The sequence below is a fragment of the Lycorma delicatula genome, chromosome 7 (assembly GCF_047948215.1).
Source record: "Lycorma delicatula isolate Av1 chromosome 7, ASM4794821v1, whole genome shotgun sequence".
In the NCBI taxonomy this organism is placed as follows: domain Eukaryota; kingdom Metazoa; phylum Arthropoda; class Insecta; order Hemiptera; family Fulgoridae; genus Lycorma; species Lycorma delicatula.
Window position 1 is genome coordinate 130,798,135 of NC_134461.1, and position 20,136 is coordinate 130,818,270.

General features: G+C 28.9%; 1 protein-coding gene across 1 annotated transcript in view; it reads right to left on the bottom strand.

The window, feature by feature from the left end:
* Positions 1 to 20,136, bottom strand: part of BBS5 (Bardet-Biedl syndrome 5 protein) — a 43,705-nt gene that overhangs the window by 14,166 nt on the left and 9,403 nt on the right. Inside the window, exons 2-6 of the mRNA XM_075370584.1 lie at positions 18,719 to 19,038; positions 15,373 to 15,521; positions 8,704 to 8,753; positions 6,498 to 6,625; positions 3,740 to 3,875 (exon numbers count right to left, since the gene is read on the bottom strand). Of these exons, the coding sequence (XP_075226699.1) occupies positions 3,740 to 3,875; positions 6,498 to 6,625; positions 8,704 to 8,753; positions 15,373 to 15,521; positions 18,719 to 18,768 (513 nt within the window). The 5' untranslated portion in view covers positions 18,769 to 19,038. The remainder of the gene's footprint in view (positions 1 to 3,739; positions 3,876 to 6,497; positions 6,626 to 8,703; positions 8,754 to 15,372; positions 15,522 to 18,718; positions 19,039 to 20,136) is intronic.

Below are 20,136 nucleotides of genomic sequence, written 5' to 3' on the forward strand. Positions count from 1 at the left end.
AACGTTGAAATTACAATTTCAGATGAAATATTGAATAGAGGTCTCATTGAGATTGAAGATATTGACATTACGTTACGTGGGAAATACTTTCGATTTCGGTTTACCAACATCAACATACGATAATCAAGAAGCCATTAACGCTTATGATACACTGTTAAAACTTTATATCTCTTTTGACGTCGATGATCAGAAAGAATCTGTAAGTATTAATCTTCCTAAATTAGTACCAGATCGTTTGATGATATAAATGACAGTGTTGGTAGCAACAACCCAGAAATCTTTTTCTTAGATGCTCCTGGAGACACTGGGAAAACTTTCTTAATCAATGAAATTCTTGCTCAAGTTTGCTCAACTGAAAACATTGTAATAGGTGTAGCATCATCAAGAATAGCCGTTACACTTAAATAAATGATGGGAGAACTGCACATTCCATTTTTAAGTTACCATTAAATTTTGCATATGAGCAAGAATGTGTTTGTTCTATTTATAAAAATGGTCCACTTGGACAAATTTTGCAAGATGCTAAACTTATAGTGTGGAATGAATGCACAATGAGTCACTGAGATCATATTGAAGCCATTGATTGAACCCTTCAAGATATTAAATGATGCAGTAAATTAATGGATGATATAACTTTTGTGTTTGCTAGATTTTCAGCAATGTCATCACAAGAGGAACTAGGGCTGATGTTATTCAGCCATGCCTTAAATCATCACCGTTATGGAAATTTGTCATCACTATTAACTTAAGAACTAATATGAGAATTCAATTTGGGTATGGCAATGCTAACTTTTCCTTACAAATACTAAACATTGGAAGTGGGACTCTTCCTCACAATATGGTTACATTTCTGTCGATGAAAATATTGTTTCCATTGTGAATACAATGGATAATCTCATTTTCAGTATTTAACCAAAAATTAGTAAGCTTTTACAAAAACCATGTGAGTTGCTTTGCAAAAGATCTATCATAACTTCTCAAAATATTTCTTTCTGCATTTGAAATTAATAATATGATTTTAGAAAAAGTTGAAGGGCAAAGCAAGGAATATCGATCTGTAGATTCTGTAATCAATATTAAACATGCGGTCCACTATCCTCCAGAATTTCTGAATTCTCTTAATCCTGCAAGCTTTCTCAGCTCATAGTCCCATCATAAATGGGAGTTCTGATTATTTTACTACGAACACTTAAGCCTCCAAGGTTATGTAATGGCATGAGGTTACAAATCAAAATTATGTGAAATCACATCACTGAGGCCACTATTTTGACAGGTCCAGCTGCAGGACAGCTTGCTCTTATACCCTGCATCCCAGTGATCCCATCAGATTTAACATTTTGATTCAAGAGGCTGCAATTTCCTACAAAACTTTCATTTGCTATATCAATCAATAAAGTTCAATGCCAGACATTCAAACACATTGGTATTCATTTACAATCACACTATTTTTCTCATGGACAATTGTATGTTGGACTTTCCAGAACTGGTAATTTGAGAAGTCAATACAATCTGCTACTAGAAAACCAAAACCCCGCAAAATATATCATATACCCGGAAGTTCTATCAATTTAATGCTGTTAGAAAATGGGTTGGCTGTGTTATAGTCTCGAGTGAAGCTGAGACGGGAGATACTATATATATATATATAAAACAACATGTCATGAGTGATCAACACTCTGCAAAAACTACTGAAGATAAATTGATGAAAATCTGTATACACGTTTCTCCTCATGGTGTAAGTGCATATCAAGAAAATCCACTTTGAAATTCTTTGAAGTTTAATGGGCTAAAATTGAGTAACAATGAAATTATTATTTTTTATTTTTTATTTCTTGGTAACAGGCATAGATATCAACTTAATTTTTTATGTGTATAATCATAATATGAATATCTAAAAATTGATTTTTACATTTTTTGAAATTCAGAGATTAAAAGTGTTAAAATGGATTTTTGATTTTTTTTTAAATTCTGTTATTTTTTAATTTCTCTGTAACAAATGATGAAATCAATCTGATTTTTGGTGATTGTAATCTTCATGTCAATAAACCAATTTTCTAGATTTTTTTAATTCAACCTTGAAAGAGGATGAAGAAAGGTAAAAAAAATTTTGAAGAATGATTGTAAATTTTCCCAGACCCACCTATAGTAATCTAGATATTCAGTGGATTTGGGTTTGCAAATACTCTTCAGATAAATATTTAAAAACGATTTAAAGTTTCTTTTTAAGCAATGCAAAGCTGTACGGTGCTATGGCTCAACCAACACAGCCAATGCCACTGTAACTGTAAGTGTGACTGACTGCACCTATCTGCGAGTACTTGACTAAAAAACACAAAATTAAATAATTGACCACAACGAAAAATGCAAGTGTACTGGTTATTTTGACTTCTAAAATATAAACAAATTTATGCAAATGGTACTGCTAGAGTAAATCGATTTAGTAAGCCACCCCTCATTTGAGATGCTGATATAAAGAAAAAAGGATGAGGGTATTTTGAAGAAACTGTCAGTGAAGATGGCATCGTTTTAACAAAGTGGCATGATAATTCATCGGTAGATATGGCATCAAATTATTGGTTCTGATAATGGTCACTTGTTGGTGGGATAAAGTAAAAAAGACCTTGTTAATCTTCAATGCCCAGAAGTTGTAAAAAGATACAATTCAAGTATGGGAGGGGTTGATAAATGTGACGTTTTGATTTCCATATACAGAACATTCATTTGTTCTTGAACGTGGACTTGAATGTTCACACATACTATTGATTTAGCCGGTACTAATGCACGGTTACAATATAAATTAGAGGCAGAAGAATTAAAAATAAAAAATAAATTCTGGTCCTAATTCATTTTTTGCCAATACCTAGGAGGTACAGACTCGAGGCTTTAATATTATATGGTAAAATACCAGAGAAGAAAAATTTTTTATTTTTATTTTTCATTTAGCGTAAATATATTATAAGGCTTTTGAAATATATTAATTTGAAATACGTAATTACATTTGATCAGAAAGCTGTTTAAAGTTATTTTTGTTGCCCAATTACCTCATAAAAAGAGTTAAATATTCCATTCGTACGGTTCCTTTGAGTCATGGTTAGTGGACACCATAACTTAGATACAGATTAACTAAAATTAAAATTTTATTACTTCAAAAAATATTTAAAAAATTAGCTTAATTTACTGTATAAGTTTCAAAATTTTAGTTTAAGAAATAAAAAAAGCATGACTGAAAGAGTTAATGACAGCCAAAACCTTGGCCAACTGGCTGCACTTAACTAAATCTCGCAAATTTATGTTAAATGTTTCCTCTTTAAATTTTAATCTTTTTTCATGTTAAAATTAAAAAATGACCTTTTTAACATTTGAAAATAATTCTTGTATGAGATAATAATGTTTAGTTTTTTGGAAAAACACAGAAGCAAAATCATTTCTTATAATATGGCATTTTAAAAATAATAAGTTGAATCACAATCGGGTTCTTATATTGCATAATATTGTAGTTTAAATTTATAACAAAATTATTTTAATTTTAATAGTCCTTATTCCTTTTGGAAATTGTTTAAAACTGATAGTGCTTTTTTATACATTCTAACAAGAAATTTCTGTTCAACATCATCACATAAATTACAGTGTTCTTTTCACTCAGGAAAGTAAAACCTATGAAAGTGGCTGCTCTAAAAAATATTTACAATGATTGTGAACCATGACTACTAATAATAGTAATGATACTAATATACTGTACCTGATCGCTAGAAAGATTCCATACACCATCTATGGTGGAATAAATTTGTTCTTTAGGCAATATTTTAAGTTGGCGACCACGAACTACAGAACTTCTCAATTTTAACTCACGATAAATACGTGAAGATAAGTATGCTCTGAAAAAAAGGAAAATATTTTTACACAGGTGCTAATTGATTTGTATGTAATGTTTATCTATATTATACTGTATTAGTTACATTATTATTAAATTAAATTTTAAAAAGAGAATTATGAAATTATAAAAGCTAACACCAGACCAAATAAAACATAAGGTAGTGTAACAATACTGATGTAGAGGGCCTGAGTAATGGATTCCTTCCAATTATTATGAAAGTAATATAAAGTATAATTGCAGGAATCCAGAAAGGGACAAAAAGGAGAACCCTTTTTGTGAAGTATAGGTGCGTTTAACAATCCTCCTTTGTTAAACTGCCCGCTAACACACAATGAACTACTGTTGTATGATGAGAGGAGACCAGGTTTGGCTCAGTCAATTGTTCTCATGCTTCGACTTGGATCCGGTCCAACAGGTAAAGAGGCTAGCAGTATAAATAGCCTAGTAAGACCAGCTAAAAGAGAGTTCTATTAAAACCAGTCTGCAAGGTGTTACGGCGTCAGTCCTGGAAGGGCAGTTCTGCGAGAAGTTCAGTGAGGAGAGCCTGCAAGTTGTTGTGTGGAGTCATGTGGATTCGCTGGAGTTCTACAAGATGTACGACAATGGTTCAGCGAGGAGAGTCATAGGTGCGACACGAGAGTGCAAGACGTCATTCCAGCGAGGAGAGTCCTGAATCCAGTTGATACGAGTAAGGTGACGCCATGAGTAAATCCAAGTATACAATAAATACTATCGGTGAGTTACAATAAAACTACAAGTGTATAAGTGAAAGAAATAATGCAATAGACTTCATTCATAAACTGTTAGGGTAGATAGCAAAGGTATTTGCAAGTGAACACTATACGATTGTTTGTTAATACAAGACTAGCGGTTAAAAAGGGTTGACTAGCAGTTTTTTTTGTTAATGGATCTAGTTTTATATTTATCAACCTGGAATAAATTCCGAATGATTATTTACTTCGAACTCTGTCTTGTGTGTAATCTCTATTAACTTATTTACTATATACTATACCACTATTTGATGTGTAATATTTTGATTGTTATTCTTTGTTGATTATGCTCTGTTTTTGTCATACTTACTGTTTTAATTATGTATTTTGTGATATACTTTGTTATGTATTTTTATGTTTGATGTGTTGTTATTGACGTGTAATATTAATATCGTTTACTACTATTATCCTGATTATTATTGTGGTTGTAATCACTGCAAAAAGATAAAAAAATCACTACACTCGCAAAAAGACGTGTATCCGTCTATTCCATAAAAGAAACCTCATCAGTTGATGTCAGTCATATCTCAGATAGAAAGATAATATCTGATTTACTCTTCCAGCAGTTCATCAATGACAAAAAAGTATCAAATTTCTTATTTAAACTCTTAATATTTTAGTGAATGATCATTAGGTTATTCTGATTTATTAAGAAGCTATTGTTTACATCATTAACACTCTAACATAAGAGTGTTTTATAATTATCCCCCACTATCACAGCAGATTTTAAAAACACACATCTCTGGCTAGTACAAATGACTCAACAAAATACATAACATCCTTTTTTTACACTCACCCATAGATACATCACTCATACACCCATTATCAGTAAAATACAGACAAAATAATTCTCACAATCACATATCACAAACACAATTACAAAACCAGAAGAGGAATCATCAATCCATCTATACAGAGAAAGACACTTACCACTATGAAGCTCCTGAATAAATCATCCTGATTACTGTCATTAATTCTGGTGTCATACATTATAATACAAAGTAAAAATGCTTAACTTAAAATATTGTTGAAACATTTCCCAAATTCAGTAAGTAATGCAATTCAAATTCAAATTATGTAATACAGTATTAAAAAATGTTTTTTTTTTTGTTTTTTTTTAGAATTAAAAAACAATAAAAATATTTTAGTAATAATAATTATTACAAAAAAAAAATGTGTATATAAATATTTAAACAATCACCTTAAGTAGAAAGATGAAAAATAAACTAACTGTAAAATTAATTTAGTCAGCTGAACAAATACGCATCCTCCCCAGGAAAAAAGAAGGTATAACAAAAGAAGCCTTAGATTCCAGATTGAAGATTAATGAAATAATGAATGGAATACTCTGTCAACTCAAATTATACAACTGACACTAAATACCTTAAAATAGGCCTACAAAAAAAATAATAATAACAATAATAATACAAATAAACCTCAGCAGCACCCTTTAATAGTCTTATTTCAGCACATTTATGATTTAACCTATATCCTAATTATCATAAACAACATGTATTTAACTATTTCAATTGTATTTAAGAACAAAGCTTTTAAGGATTCAAATTCAAGGATGACTGTATGTGTAACTTCAGTTGCAGACATACTATTACTTTGAACATAAATTTTTCCATAACCAGACATTTTAATTTTTTTTTTTTTTTTTTATAACCAGACATATTTTAATATATCACTTTGGCTGCCTTGAAGATCTTCCAATTTTCAGGGGATGTAGATTCATTAATATAAACAAGGTTTGATTAATCTATATAATAGAAATAAAATATTATTAAACAGCAAAATATTAAAAGTAATAAAGAAATAAATAAAATAAAATAATGAACATGAATACTCACTTGTGTACACCCATCACAGAAGTAAAATGTCTTGTATTTCCAACAACCAAATTTGTAAAAATAAATTCAAAGCGAGCATTGTTAGATTTTGTTAGAATATGTAATGCTTCTGTTGTTCCCCGCAATTTCTGATAAATTAATTGCATTAAAAACAACACTATTTTAAAAAGAAATCTTAAAATTTAAATTCAAATAAATATTACTATTTACCAATAGAAAAAAATAGAGGTAGGCAATTAAAAATATTTCTAAGTGGATAATTTGTTTCTTAATGGTACTCCACTAAGCTAATATGTTAATAAAATCAAATTTGTATAGCTAAATTAGATTATAATCATTTTATTATAAAATTATTTTAAAAAACTCAACTTTATTATTAAATTATGATTAATTAGTAAATGTCAATTTATAAATAACTTAAGTTATATATAACTGTGAATTACTAAAAAACAGAAAGAAGTCGAGAAAGGCTTCATTTATCTTTTCTACCTCATAACTTTTATAACTTTTCTGGCTTTACCCTTGACAAATTTTTTATTTCAAACACACGATACAGTTTTTAAATATTATTGACTTAATTGTGGAAATACTAAGAGAAGAAATGTGAAAAAGATCAAAATGTTCAGTAAAAAAGTTTAGTTTCCATTGACTCTCTTCCTTGACAACTACCTCATACAACATTTCATTTTTAGTAACTGCCATGACTTAAAAAACAGATAAAATATCAGAAATTTTTATTGATAGTAATTACAAAAAATTAAAAGAAATTTTTAAATTCTTAAACTTAGGTCATATGGTTTCCCATGTCATCTAACATTAACACCAGATACAGTTGAATTTTAAATCTTGAGAATCACAATTTAAAAAAAAAATTACAGGCCCATTCAGCCCCTTGTTTTCTGAGGTTTAAAAGTTTATTTACTGTTGTAATTATTTATATCAATAAATTAAACAGATTTGGTGTAATGTTATTCAACAAGGCTAAAAAAAGTATAGTTTACTAAAAAAAAAAATATATGAGTACAATGATGCCTCTTTTCGAATGAGGTGAAAATGAAGTCAAAGCTGATGTGTTTAGATAAATATACACAGAGTGATACGTGAAGAATGTAACCAACTTTCAGGACTTGTTCTATTGGTGAAAATAAAAAAGAAAGTTCATAAAAACATACATTTGGAAATGCTTTGTTAAAGAGTGTTGACTGGCAAAAGATTTTGCCCTGATTTCTGTACCTTAGGAAAAATTAAGACAGTCTGTAATTCTTGGAACTCAAATTACAGGGTAAATTTAGTAGTTTTACATGAAATCTGACCTGAAAAATTGAGAAAAATAGGTTCCAGAACTGTATTTTAACAGTTTTTGAGAAATCTGGGGTAAAAGACAAAGGTTAGGTCAAAAAACATTCTAATTTATGTTTGTTTTTAAAAACAGTTTGGGATGTGGTGGTCTCATACCAAAATAGTTCTGGGTTAAAAGTTGCAACATTTTTAGTGGCTGACAAGTTATTTAAGAGTTCCCATGCTTTATTAACACTCTGTATATGTACATTTTTTATCCCTACAGATGTTTTTATAATAGTATTCACACAGCTGAAGATTCAGATATTCTCAAAGGTGCTGCAGTGTAAAATACATAGCACATATTCTGTCTTAATGGTTGGTCATCATATTTATGAATTTATCTTCAGAAATAACCACTCACTACACATATGTACAAGTATATATAATTATTTATTTACTGATTAGTTGAAGTCACTTCTTTTACCTTTCGGTAGGTAGTGATCGGATTTAAGTTCCTTTTTGTTATTTTATTTACTCAGTCAGTTTGAGACTAACGCCAAATGTGTTTTGTTTTTTGTTTGGTAGTTTTTTCCTTTTAGGGATAGTAGTTCACCAATGGGAATGTCCCATGTCGCATTCACAATGGTGGCATCCTGACTGATGCAAGAACAAGGCTGAGGTTTTGAAGATGACCTGTGGTAAAGCCCATAAGGGCTAGGTATGGAGAAAGTAGTATGGTGACCGAAACTGTCACATGGTGGGTGTCTTCCCCTACAAGGTCAGAAAGAAGGTATATCTATTTATATATTTTTTTACTATATATATATTTAGGAAAAACAAACTTATTCATTTAAAATTTTCATATTTGTGTTAAATAAAATAATAGATGTAATAATTATGATAAAAAAATAGTTTAATTACATACCGAATTTACTACTTTTGTAGTAGCTGATAATATGCAATTCAGGCCAATAGCTGAAATTAGGAAAAATTTTAATTTAATAAATTAAAATACAGTTACAATGAAAAAACATAAAACATTTTATTCTGATAAAAATATTAAGTTACAAATAAATCGCATAAAAAAAAATTAATAAATGAAAGATAAATTTATCTTTGCCTCAACGTCTGGCTGATGATTAAGAAAATGAAAGTATTACAATACTTTTTCAAGTATTACAATCTAGTTGAGCACCTCCCCTTTTGATTGCAATCGACTGAACCAAAAGTGTCCAAAAAACCCTGGAATCCAAAAAAAAATCCAGATTTTAGACTTTTTCTTAATTGCAGTAATAAGCCCTCATTGAGAGCTTTTCAATGATATATCATAAGTGGTACTTATTTTCATTGATTCCAGAGTTGTAGCCAAATAAAATTTTAATTAATAAAATATTTGGATCTTATAAGGGGAAGGCACATCAGTTCAAATCAGACTTCAACTCCTTTTTTTAATTTAAATATATTGATTTATTAATAATTATTAACCTCTGATTGTAAAAAAAAAATATTATAATAATAATTCAATAACAACAATAAAAAAAATCAGAAGTTATTAATGAAATAAAATGTTATGTACTTTTCATTTAAAAAAAAAGTGTATGTGTAATTTAATAGGCATACAAGGAAGTCATGTGGTGTCCACATCAGATTTTTTAATTCTGTTCATTGACCATGTTCATGAAACATGACAATATTTTTAAATAACTAATTTTTTGCAATAATATTAATCTGAAACACTTAAAAGAAAAACTGTCAATATTTTGAAGATAAGTTATTAATAGTTAATGATTGTAAATTTTAGCTACATTATAAAATTTACAAAAGCAATTATAAATTTACAAATTTATATTCTTATTCTAAAAAAAAATCACAAATGAGCAAATGCAATTCAACACTAAATCAATATGTTTCCTCTAATTTTGATACAGGTTCTAAAATATCTCATGTCTCCAGCCATTTTTTGTAAGATTTGACTTTCCACACAATCATCTGGGTGAAACCAAATCTCATCATTGAAATAAATATTATTTGTTACCTCAACTCATTTTCATCAACAAAAGATAGAAACTGATCATAAATGAATGAATGTTTTTTAGGGGGTAGTTCTTTTGATTCATGAACAACACGGAAGTGATTTAAAATTTTTTAGAAGAGGTAGCCCATTGAAATGACGACAATTTAATTGTGAGAATATTTTTCTAAGAGAATTTCTGAACAATTAAGTTAAACCTCTTAAAAATCAAATGATTAACAATGAGGCTTAGCCTGGCAGGTTTGGTTCTGTATATGCTCATTTTCATGAAATCTATGCTACACATACTTTACTGAAAGTAATAATATTGTTTCGATAAAAGAAAATTTTTTAATTGTATCTTAAATAAGTTTACAGGAAGTTTTTTTTAAATGATTCAGCGATTTATTAAAAAAAGTAATGGAAGTATGATAAGGGCCTTCTTGTAAGCTGAGTATTGTTTTGAGTGTTATTACTTTTAAGGAAAAGTGAATATTATTTTAGCAAAAATAACAAACTCATAAATATAAACAAAAGGATAACAAAGAGATAAGTTTCTTGGGCTCATTCACCTTTCTTTGCAGCAAAGGAGGAATTAACTTCCACCAGGATTTGATATTTCAACACCTGAATCATGTGGGGTGGTGGTGTATAGAAACTTGATTTCCTAAGCGCTCCAACAAAAGAAAACTTACGCTGAAAGTTCAGGTGACCTGGCTGGCCACAAGTTTTCTATATCAGGAATAACACAACTGGGGCTAAATTCTGCAAATGCACTTTGAAATTTGTGTGCAGTGGGCCAATGTTCCATATTGCTGAAAAAATTTATTCCTTATTTACTGGATGATGAGTTCTTAAATTAACATGAAAATTTTGCACATTCTAAAAACCTTTCTCATATAGGTTCAGTATTAACTAAAGCAAAAATTGTGTACTACACAACTCCAGAAGCGTAAAGAGATTTAGTGCTGTGGCTTTCGTGCAAAACCACAAACAGAAGTTTTGTTTATTTTTTTTTTATTTTTTATTTTTTTTGTCTTCAGTCATTTGACTGGTTTGATGCAGCTCTCCAAGATTCCCTATCTAGTGCTAGTCGTTTCATTTCAGTATACCCTCTACATCCTACATTCCTAACAATTTGTTTTACATATTCCAAACGTGGCATGCCTACACAATTTTTTCCTTCTACCTGCCTTCCAATATTAAAACGACTATTCCAGGATGCCTTAGTATGTGGCCTATAAGTCTGTCTCTTCTTTTAACTATATTTTTCCAAACGCTTCTTTCTTCATCTATTTGTCGCAATACCTCTTCATTTGTCACTTTATCCACCCATCTGATTTTTAACATTCTCCTATAGCACCACATTTCAAAAGCTTCTAATCTTTTCTTCTCAGATACTCCAATCGTCCAAGTTTTACTTCCATATAAAGCGACACACCAAACATATACTTTCATTTTTTTGTTTATTAACACTCTTTATAAATGAAAATGAGCCTCATCACTATCCAAGTATCACTATTGGTTTTTGTGTTTCATTAATCACCTATATTGTCATTCAGGAAAGATTTGCAAAGTTTTGTAATCTTCTAGATTTAGTGCGTTAGTACCTTGAATATTGTGGGGATGGAAGTAGTCCTAATGTAAAAAAATCTGCCAAATACTGGCTTTAGACGAGGCTGAGGGACATACAAAGGTAGCTTGGTGTAAACTCTATTCGATGGCCTCTCCATGTACTGAATTTAAAATGCAAACCCTCTTTCTTATTTTATCACCAGTAGCTTCAAAATTTTTAACCCAAACTTTAATAATAATTATGAAGAATACTTAACCGTCCTCAAAACCCATGCTACAGTATCACAAATTTATGAATGTTTTTGTAAAACGATTTCACAGTAAAAGCACAACGAAAAACAGTCCACGATTTCAATGTAGTGTGCACTGTTAAATAGCATAATGAATGTCGAAAAGATAGTTATCTGATTGAGTACTTAGAAAGATGGAATTAACAATAAAAGATTTAAAATATGCATAACAAACCATTACTGAGACACAAAGTAAATAGTTAAGTATATAAATAACCCTACCCTCTCTGATGTTTGACTCAAAATCTAAATAATAGATATTTTTGACACCCAGATCACCGAACAAAATTGAAAAACTATATGAAAAGTGTTACCAATAATTTTTTTTACGAAAACGTGCAGCAAACCAAAACAATAAGATGATTCTAATTTAATTTAATTTAGCGCAGTCCATCCGAGAAAAAATGCTTCTAAATACAAGTAAAAAGAGCTTGTAATAAAAAATTTGAAACTTAAGATAAATATATATATTCACCTAAAAAATAACAATTTTAAGAAAGCAAGCTTTTTTAGCCTCTGGGAATTACCGTTAGGTTTTTCTTCAGAAAATATGAGATGAAATGGCAATTTTTGTATCGAATGAAGATGAAGATCCCATGCCTGACCGGAATTCGTACATCTAGATGTAAGGCCGAGACATTACCATTCGCACCACGGAGACCAGAAAGAAAGTGAGTTACGGGTTTTCACCCCAGTTGACAAACTTTTTCATAAAAGCGTCTTTTGCACTCATTATTTCTTTATCCACCAATACCTTTTCCTACACAAGTTCCGCATTAACTCAAGTATCATCTAGACTATAATTTGTCTTACGCTCTAGATGAAATCGCTTAATTTCTCTTAAATATTCTCTACGCCATGAAATAATATCTTCACGTTCAATCAATAGAGAGTTATTTTTTCTGGACATAGAACGAAGATTCATTGATTTTAAAATATGATGTAATGTACTTCTAGAAACATTTTGCAGTTCAGAATCGGTATTCATGGCATTCAATATTTTGTTCAAGTTAGGAAGCTCATTATTTTTTTCTGATAGGGGTTTTAGTAAAATCGTCCAACTTTTCATACGTTTTCACATGCTTTTGAGTCTTTTTAGGGGTAACATGTTTACCATCAATTTTGTTTCTTTATTAATCTTTCGTTCTTTCGCTAATGTTTGTTATACTAACTGCTTTCCCAGCAATGTTTTTAGCTGCGTTTCAGGATTATCTTGTTTTAAGTTTAATATATATATATATATTGCTGATTATTTTTTCCAAGCTACTTAAGAATTTTCTTGGTTTATGTTTCAGAACAGAATTACTCATTATTAAAACCAAAAACAAAGGGCAAATTAAAATTAATAAAAATAATACTGAATAAAATTGTTTTAAAAATGAACTACAAAACTTTATTGTACCGTACATAGTAACAACATATACTGAAATACTTTCTTTCACTGAACTGAATAATGGTATGAAGCATTACAAATGATGTTATCATTATTAAACGTCATTAACAAAGACTCAACAAAATTTTTAATTGCTTATCATCAGCATGCCACAGCACCTGACTAATAATAGCTTACGGTACATTATTAAACACATAAAGCAACAATTGCATCGCACGTGGGAGTAAAGAATGTCTCAGCCATAACTACTGAGACATTACTTGTTAATCCTGAATTCATATTTATATCTGCTTCAGTTTTGGGAGTCAAGGATTAGATATTTAATTAGTCATAAGTATAGACTACTGCCCCACTTAATCGTCACATAAATTTGTTAGATATAAACCTATTTTAGCCAGTAAATAAGGAATTTTTTTGACAATAAACAAAAAATTTGTAAATCCAATTTGAAGTAAAGAAAAAAGAGGTTTTGCCCCCATCCCTTAATGGGTATATGAAAAAGACTGAGTACTGTCAAAAATTATTATTCACAGTCTCAAAGATTCACTTTTTTTCTTTTACATATGGATAAATAAGGAAAGAATAAAACAAGGAAAGACATGTATGAGGCATATTAAACACTTCATATGAACAGGATGAATGTTCCTAATCTGTTGAAGTACTAGCAAATGCACTGTGGCATATTTGATGAAAAGCTAATTAATGTGTAGCAAACATGTGCAGAGTTGATAGAGCTTACAAAGTGAAAGAAAATTAGAAAATTCTGTTTTAAAATAAAATTGTACAAAATTACAAAAAATATGTTTTGTCATAATTATTTTGGAATTAACAGCTGTTTTTCTCAAGAAAAAAAATAAAAAGATTCACATTCAATTGGGTCGACTTACAATGGAGTTTATCGATGTCCTTTTCAACGGTGGTAGGATAAGGAGTCCCAACTTTAAATATCGAATGACAGCTTTCAACTTGGCTCCATTTTGGAGTAAACTCCATTTAAAAATGAAATTTAAATTTTTTGGCTGATTCAAGTAACTTATTTGTATACCTACAGTTACAGCAGTATCAGGAATCAAATGGTGAACGTACTAATCATAACTGAAAGTCTCAGATTCAAGTCTCTCCTTTATTTTGTTTTAACTTTTACTTTTTTCTTACACATACACTAATACAGATGATTGTTTTTTTTAAAGTGGCCTACTAGGGACCATACCAATAATATGTCATTCCTTTTTCACTTCTTTTTCATAATTTCCTTCACTGTTTCAGAGTACAGCCATTTTTGTCCTTCTGTCCATTTTATTATATAATAGTATTTATTATAATAATATTTTTAAGAATTTAGGAAAAAACAATGAACTTCACATTTGCTGATAATTATTTTATTTGATTGTAATAATTATAAACAAACAACCAAAGAAATTTTTTTTATAAAACTTGAAAAAATTAAAATAAATAAATTTATTTCAATTTTCAGCTTGCCAGATACAATTCAAAAATATTAAAAATTTCTTTGGTTTTTTTTCTGTTGAATTTTTTATAATTATTGTCCCACAGATAGTAACAAGCATACTGAAAATTAAAATAGATTTATTTATTTTAATTCTATTTGTTATCTAGCAGTTAATTCTTCATTCCCCATGTGATTCATATTCCCACATGTTCCTAAAGATTTATAAGGAAATTTTAGATTTAAATTAGGGATCACCCTCCTACACCTTAAGCAGAGCAACAATAAGTCTGTTTTAAGCTGACCGCCTACTCATGCAAATATTGACTACATTCACTGAAGCCTGTTGAACAGATCTACTGCACCGATCTGTTATGTTTTGATACAAATTTCACCTATGAAAACAATGCAACAAATGTTTAGTTTTCCATACTTTAATGACATTACACAATGCGCACTACAGCATAAAACTAGTTTAATCTGTGGAAAGATTAAATTTTGAAAGTTAATGTTCTAGAAAAAAATGCTTATTACAGAAATATATTTAGAATCATTTCTAAATTTATATGTATGAATATATATGAATTTATTTCTAATTATATGTACGATCATATTTAAGTCGAGGAGGCCAGAGTAGCAGCAAAAAAATATGAGTAACAGTCCTAACTTCAAATAAATTTTCTTTGCTCAGAGTGGGTGGTTTAATATCAATGTACAAATATTCTGCCTGATGGAATAGATGCAGAAATTATGATTAAAACCAGTAGTTATACTATAACCTTTAAAATGTACTTGGCTTCCTAAACAAAAAATCTTATTACTTTCTTAAAAGCAGAACTTTAAATGCATAATATAAAATGAAAAATCAAAATACTTACAAAGGCTGATTCTTGAAATCGTCAAGGAATGCCAAATCACTCTTAAATTTGTTACTATAAGTCGACCTTTATCACCTCCATTGCCTTTAGTATCTTCCACAAAGTCCATTCTATCAATAACCTTTTCCCCAGAGCACAACTTCATCTGCCTAAAAAAAAGACTGCAGTAGAGCTATAATATTGATAATAATAATTATTAAAATAAAACATCAATGAGTACCTTTAATGAAAATAACTGGATGAATTATCAGTAAAGAATAAATACAATTAATAAACTATGCTAAACAGTTAATGAAATAAATTGGAAAACGAGATTACACCTAACAAACATTTTATTTAAAATCTAAAACTAAATGGTCATTTAGATTATTAAACAAATATAAGTAAACAAAAAAATAATAAAAATAACTATAATTAAAAGGTAGTAAACAGTAATTATAAAAATGTAAAATGAGCATGTTACTCATCGTACACATGTAGTATGTATACTCATCATCTGCAATCAATATTTCTTCAGCATTATTTTTACCTGGTGTTCTTTTTCTGTATTTGATAAACTTGGAGGCATGTACTTCCTGAAGAGACTTTTTGTATGACTGCACTGGCTGAGGAAATTGTAGCAAGAAACTGAATATGTTGTGTAATTAGCAACTTTCTATCTTCAGAAACCTTGTTTGGTGGAGTTGACTTCCCCTAGTATCACTTTTAACTGTATCTGTCATGCTTCCTTTTGATAAAACTACATGTACTGCTTTTTTTTATAATGCCATGTATGCCAAAAAATGGTCAATGGCAAACAGTTACTACTTATTACTTCCATTTTTAAACAGCTATTTGCAGTTATTATTATGATGGATAACAATAAAAGAGAACAGACTAATTACCATGTTCAAACTGATGAATAAAAAAACAATAAAAATTCATAAACATGTAATGACATGCGTAAGGATGACTATCATTGTGGAGAAAGGAAGAATTTTAGATGAAGATGATGATAACTTGTGATATACAAGTAAACAATCTTTTGTGATAAACAAAAGATATTATATTTGCCTTTGCTTCTCCGACATTAGAGCACTAAGCCTTCAGTAATTTTCATATAACCCAAGCATTTAAATGTTGTTTTATAATTAATTAATTAATTATTCATTTAAGCTGAAGTTCATTTGACTGAATGAATTGGTTCTACAAGTAGAATTAAAATTATTACATTTAAAAAATTCATGACATTCACCTAATACTTTATTTAAAATACTGACGTCAAATATGCAAAAATCAGTATATATTTTACTTCATAATTTTCATAATCTTCAAAATCTAATATTTTTTTAAGAGACAGAAGGTTCTACTTGGCTAGTAGTATTCAAAGACTGCTCTGGAATCTGCGGTTAGTTTTTGTTTTTATATATATATTTCCATGATTTGGTATATTTTTGGGTAGGTTTTGAGATTTTTAACATTTTTCATCTTACGATTACAGTTTTATTTCGTAAAATAAAATATATGCTTGACAAATCAAAACAAACATTACAGCAGCAAAACAATAGTTATTTGTTTATTTCTTATTTGTTATAATCCAATATTATCTTTTTCATAGTAATAAAATAACTGAAAATATATTTTCAGAATTTCTTGAAACCTTTCATATCATGACAGATCAACTTAATCTTTTTTAACGCTTAAAACTAATGTTTAATAAAAGAAAATCGTCTATCAGTATGCATTCTTGTTCAAGAAGTTACACAATATAGCACAGAGAAAATGGATTTTTAAAATGTTTTTATGATCACGCTCTATAAGCAAATAAATAACTTTTCTTTTTTCTTATCCTGATTGGTACATAATAATACATTGCACAGGTCACATCAGCAATTCATAGATATGCTATTCCGCAAATAAAAAAAGGGACTGTGCCTGAATGGATAAAGGGAAATTGTGGTAAATCCTTGATCAGAAGAGCATCATGAATACACAATTAATTATAAAATAAGAAATAGGTGCTATTTAAGTCCATATTAATTGCTTAAAATATAAATAAATAAAAAAATATAGTTATTGTAAATATAGTATATATAAATATTGTATATAGTTATAGTAAATAAATATATATGAAGATGCTAAGTATAAAAAATAATTCACAATTCAAAAGGCATTAATGAAAGTTACTACTTGAGCGGATTTTTATATAAGATTGAATGGGATGCAGGAAAATTAGCATTCAAAATGATGTAATTAGTATTTTTTAAAAATTCATCGATAGAGTAATATTGTTTTTATAAATTAAAATTTTTCAATAGTATTTCAGCAAATTGGTGGAAAGGACAATGAAAGCACACAGCCCTTTCTCATAAACCAAAGCATTATGTTAAAATAGACAAGCACAAACATGAACATGCATATATATATACATATACAGATTTGTCATAGTTTATTTTGCACCTTTGGCCTGAGTACAACTTAAAATCCTGAGAAATGCAAAAAAGAACTTCTCAAAATTTTGACCCATTATAATAGTTTCCCTTATTAAAGTATTCTACTCTATAATAACTGGGAAAGTTTGAAATCTTATATTTGCTCTACTTTTCACTTAATCCCATTTAAACAATAAATGCAAATCTAAGTTTGTACAATGCAAAAATAAAGTAATAAAAACAATTAATTAATTTTCTAAGTTGTTACTTTTTCATATAATAAAGTCTATGTTTTTATAAGCATTTGTGTTTTATACACAAATTGACCATTTAAAAAATATTATTCCAATAATAAATTGTATTATTATTAAAAACTTAACAAAGAAACAATGTAAAATAATTACAAATGCATCTTTCATTGTGGTTTTATTTCAAATATTAAAAAGATCATTAAATGGTATTATAATTAAGTTTATTAACAAAATTACAACTCAATTTTTTTTTAGTGTTGTAATCCTGTATGTACTGCATAGAACACAAATATCAAACCAATTTATAAATTATTATCTTAAAAGTTCAAAATATTACAAAAACACTTTTAATTCTAGTCAAACCTCAATCTGTGGACCTGATTTCTTTTCTTATTAATTTAAACAGGCAAAGATGTGTATAAAAAAACTGTTTTATTTTGTTTTTTTATGTTCATTTTAATCTTAAGATATTTTTAAATTTATTTTAATCTATACTAGATAATTATTTTTCTTCTGTTAAAATAATTCATAATATATAGATATATCAATTTATTAATATATATTTATTTAATATATATTATATTCATAAATAATTCTTATTACAAAAACACACAACCAAATCTTGGGGTATTTGTTGCAAAAGAAATGTATTTAAAAAAATGTAATTAATAATAGCATACTTACAACAGAGGTAAATCAAATCGGACCTCTTTATCCTCCCAAATCTCAACCATTTTTAAAGATTTAAGACAAAAATTATAAAGCTTTCAGAAGAAAGAGAGGAAACAATTTTATTTCATATTTCATTTATCATATTAATAAAGTGATCGCTAAACACATTTTTTTATTAATATCATTAATTCAATAAAGTAGTTGTCAGTATTCACCTTCAGTGGGAATAACAAACAAAACTGTTGCTATGGATACTTAACAATAAACATATGAAAACAGTGATGCATTAACAGGTAAAAAATTCCCACAAAATTGTTGCTATGGATATTCATCTGTAAACATATAAAATCAGTGATGAATTACAGGGAAAAAATTCCCACATTCAAAAAAATTTTTTCATTGATCATTTAAAAATGAAAATATAATTTATTTATATATATATATAGAATAATAGTATCATAATACCGAACATTATTTTCTCAGTGATGAGAACATACTTCATCATCTTTTAAGTTCATCAATTAAGAGACACTTTAGAATCCTTGTTTTATCTTCAGACTTGACTTTCTTTTTATTATAATTTGTAAACAACTTGTAGTAGTAAATATTTCTTTTATTACTTAAAAAAAACTTCTGAATCTAATCAATTTGACTCATGATTAAAGTTTTTTTTACTATAATAATGAAAAAAAAAATTATGTACAGAATGTTCCAGGAAGTATTGGCCAGGGACTGATTCAGAGCATAAAAATAAAAATGTTCACGTGGACAAACACCCAATCATTTCATTTTTCCTCTGTCTGCTATTTTTTAATTTTTTAATAAATATTTATACTTTCAAAACAGATTATTGTAAAGAAACTGGTGTCCATGTACTCAACAACATCTTTCATAGAATAAGTATGAGGGTAAGTCAATTATTATCTGCAATGTAGTTATAAATTTTATTGCAATACAAATAGGAAACTTCTATGTGCATCATTTTTCAACATAGTCCCCTTGCATTTTAACGACTTGGCACATCGTTGCACAAGCTTCCTGATGACCTCATAAAAGAAGGTTTTCAGTTGAGCTGCGAGCCAGGAATTCACCGCTTCTTTCACTGTTTCAACTGAGGTAAATCGACGGCTCCTTAATGCCTCTTTGAGTGGAACAAACAAGTGGTAGTCAGAAGGGGCAAGATCAGGACTATACGGAGGATGAGCCAGTACTTCAAAGTTGTGTTTCTGAAGCGTTTCAGCAGTATGTGGACGGACATACTGCTGACATACAACAACACAACACCTTTTGACAGCAGTCCTCGGCATTTGTTTCAAATTATAGGCTTCAGCTTGGCAGTAAGCATCTTAATGTAACGCTCACTGTTTACTGTCATGCCCCTTTCCTCATAATGTTCCAGTACTGGGCCTTGTGAGCCCCAAAAAACCGTA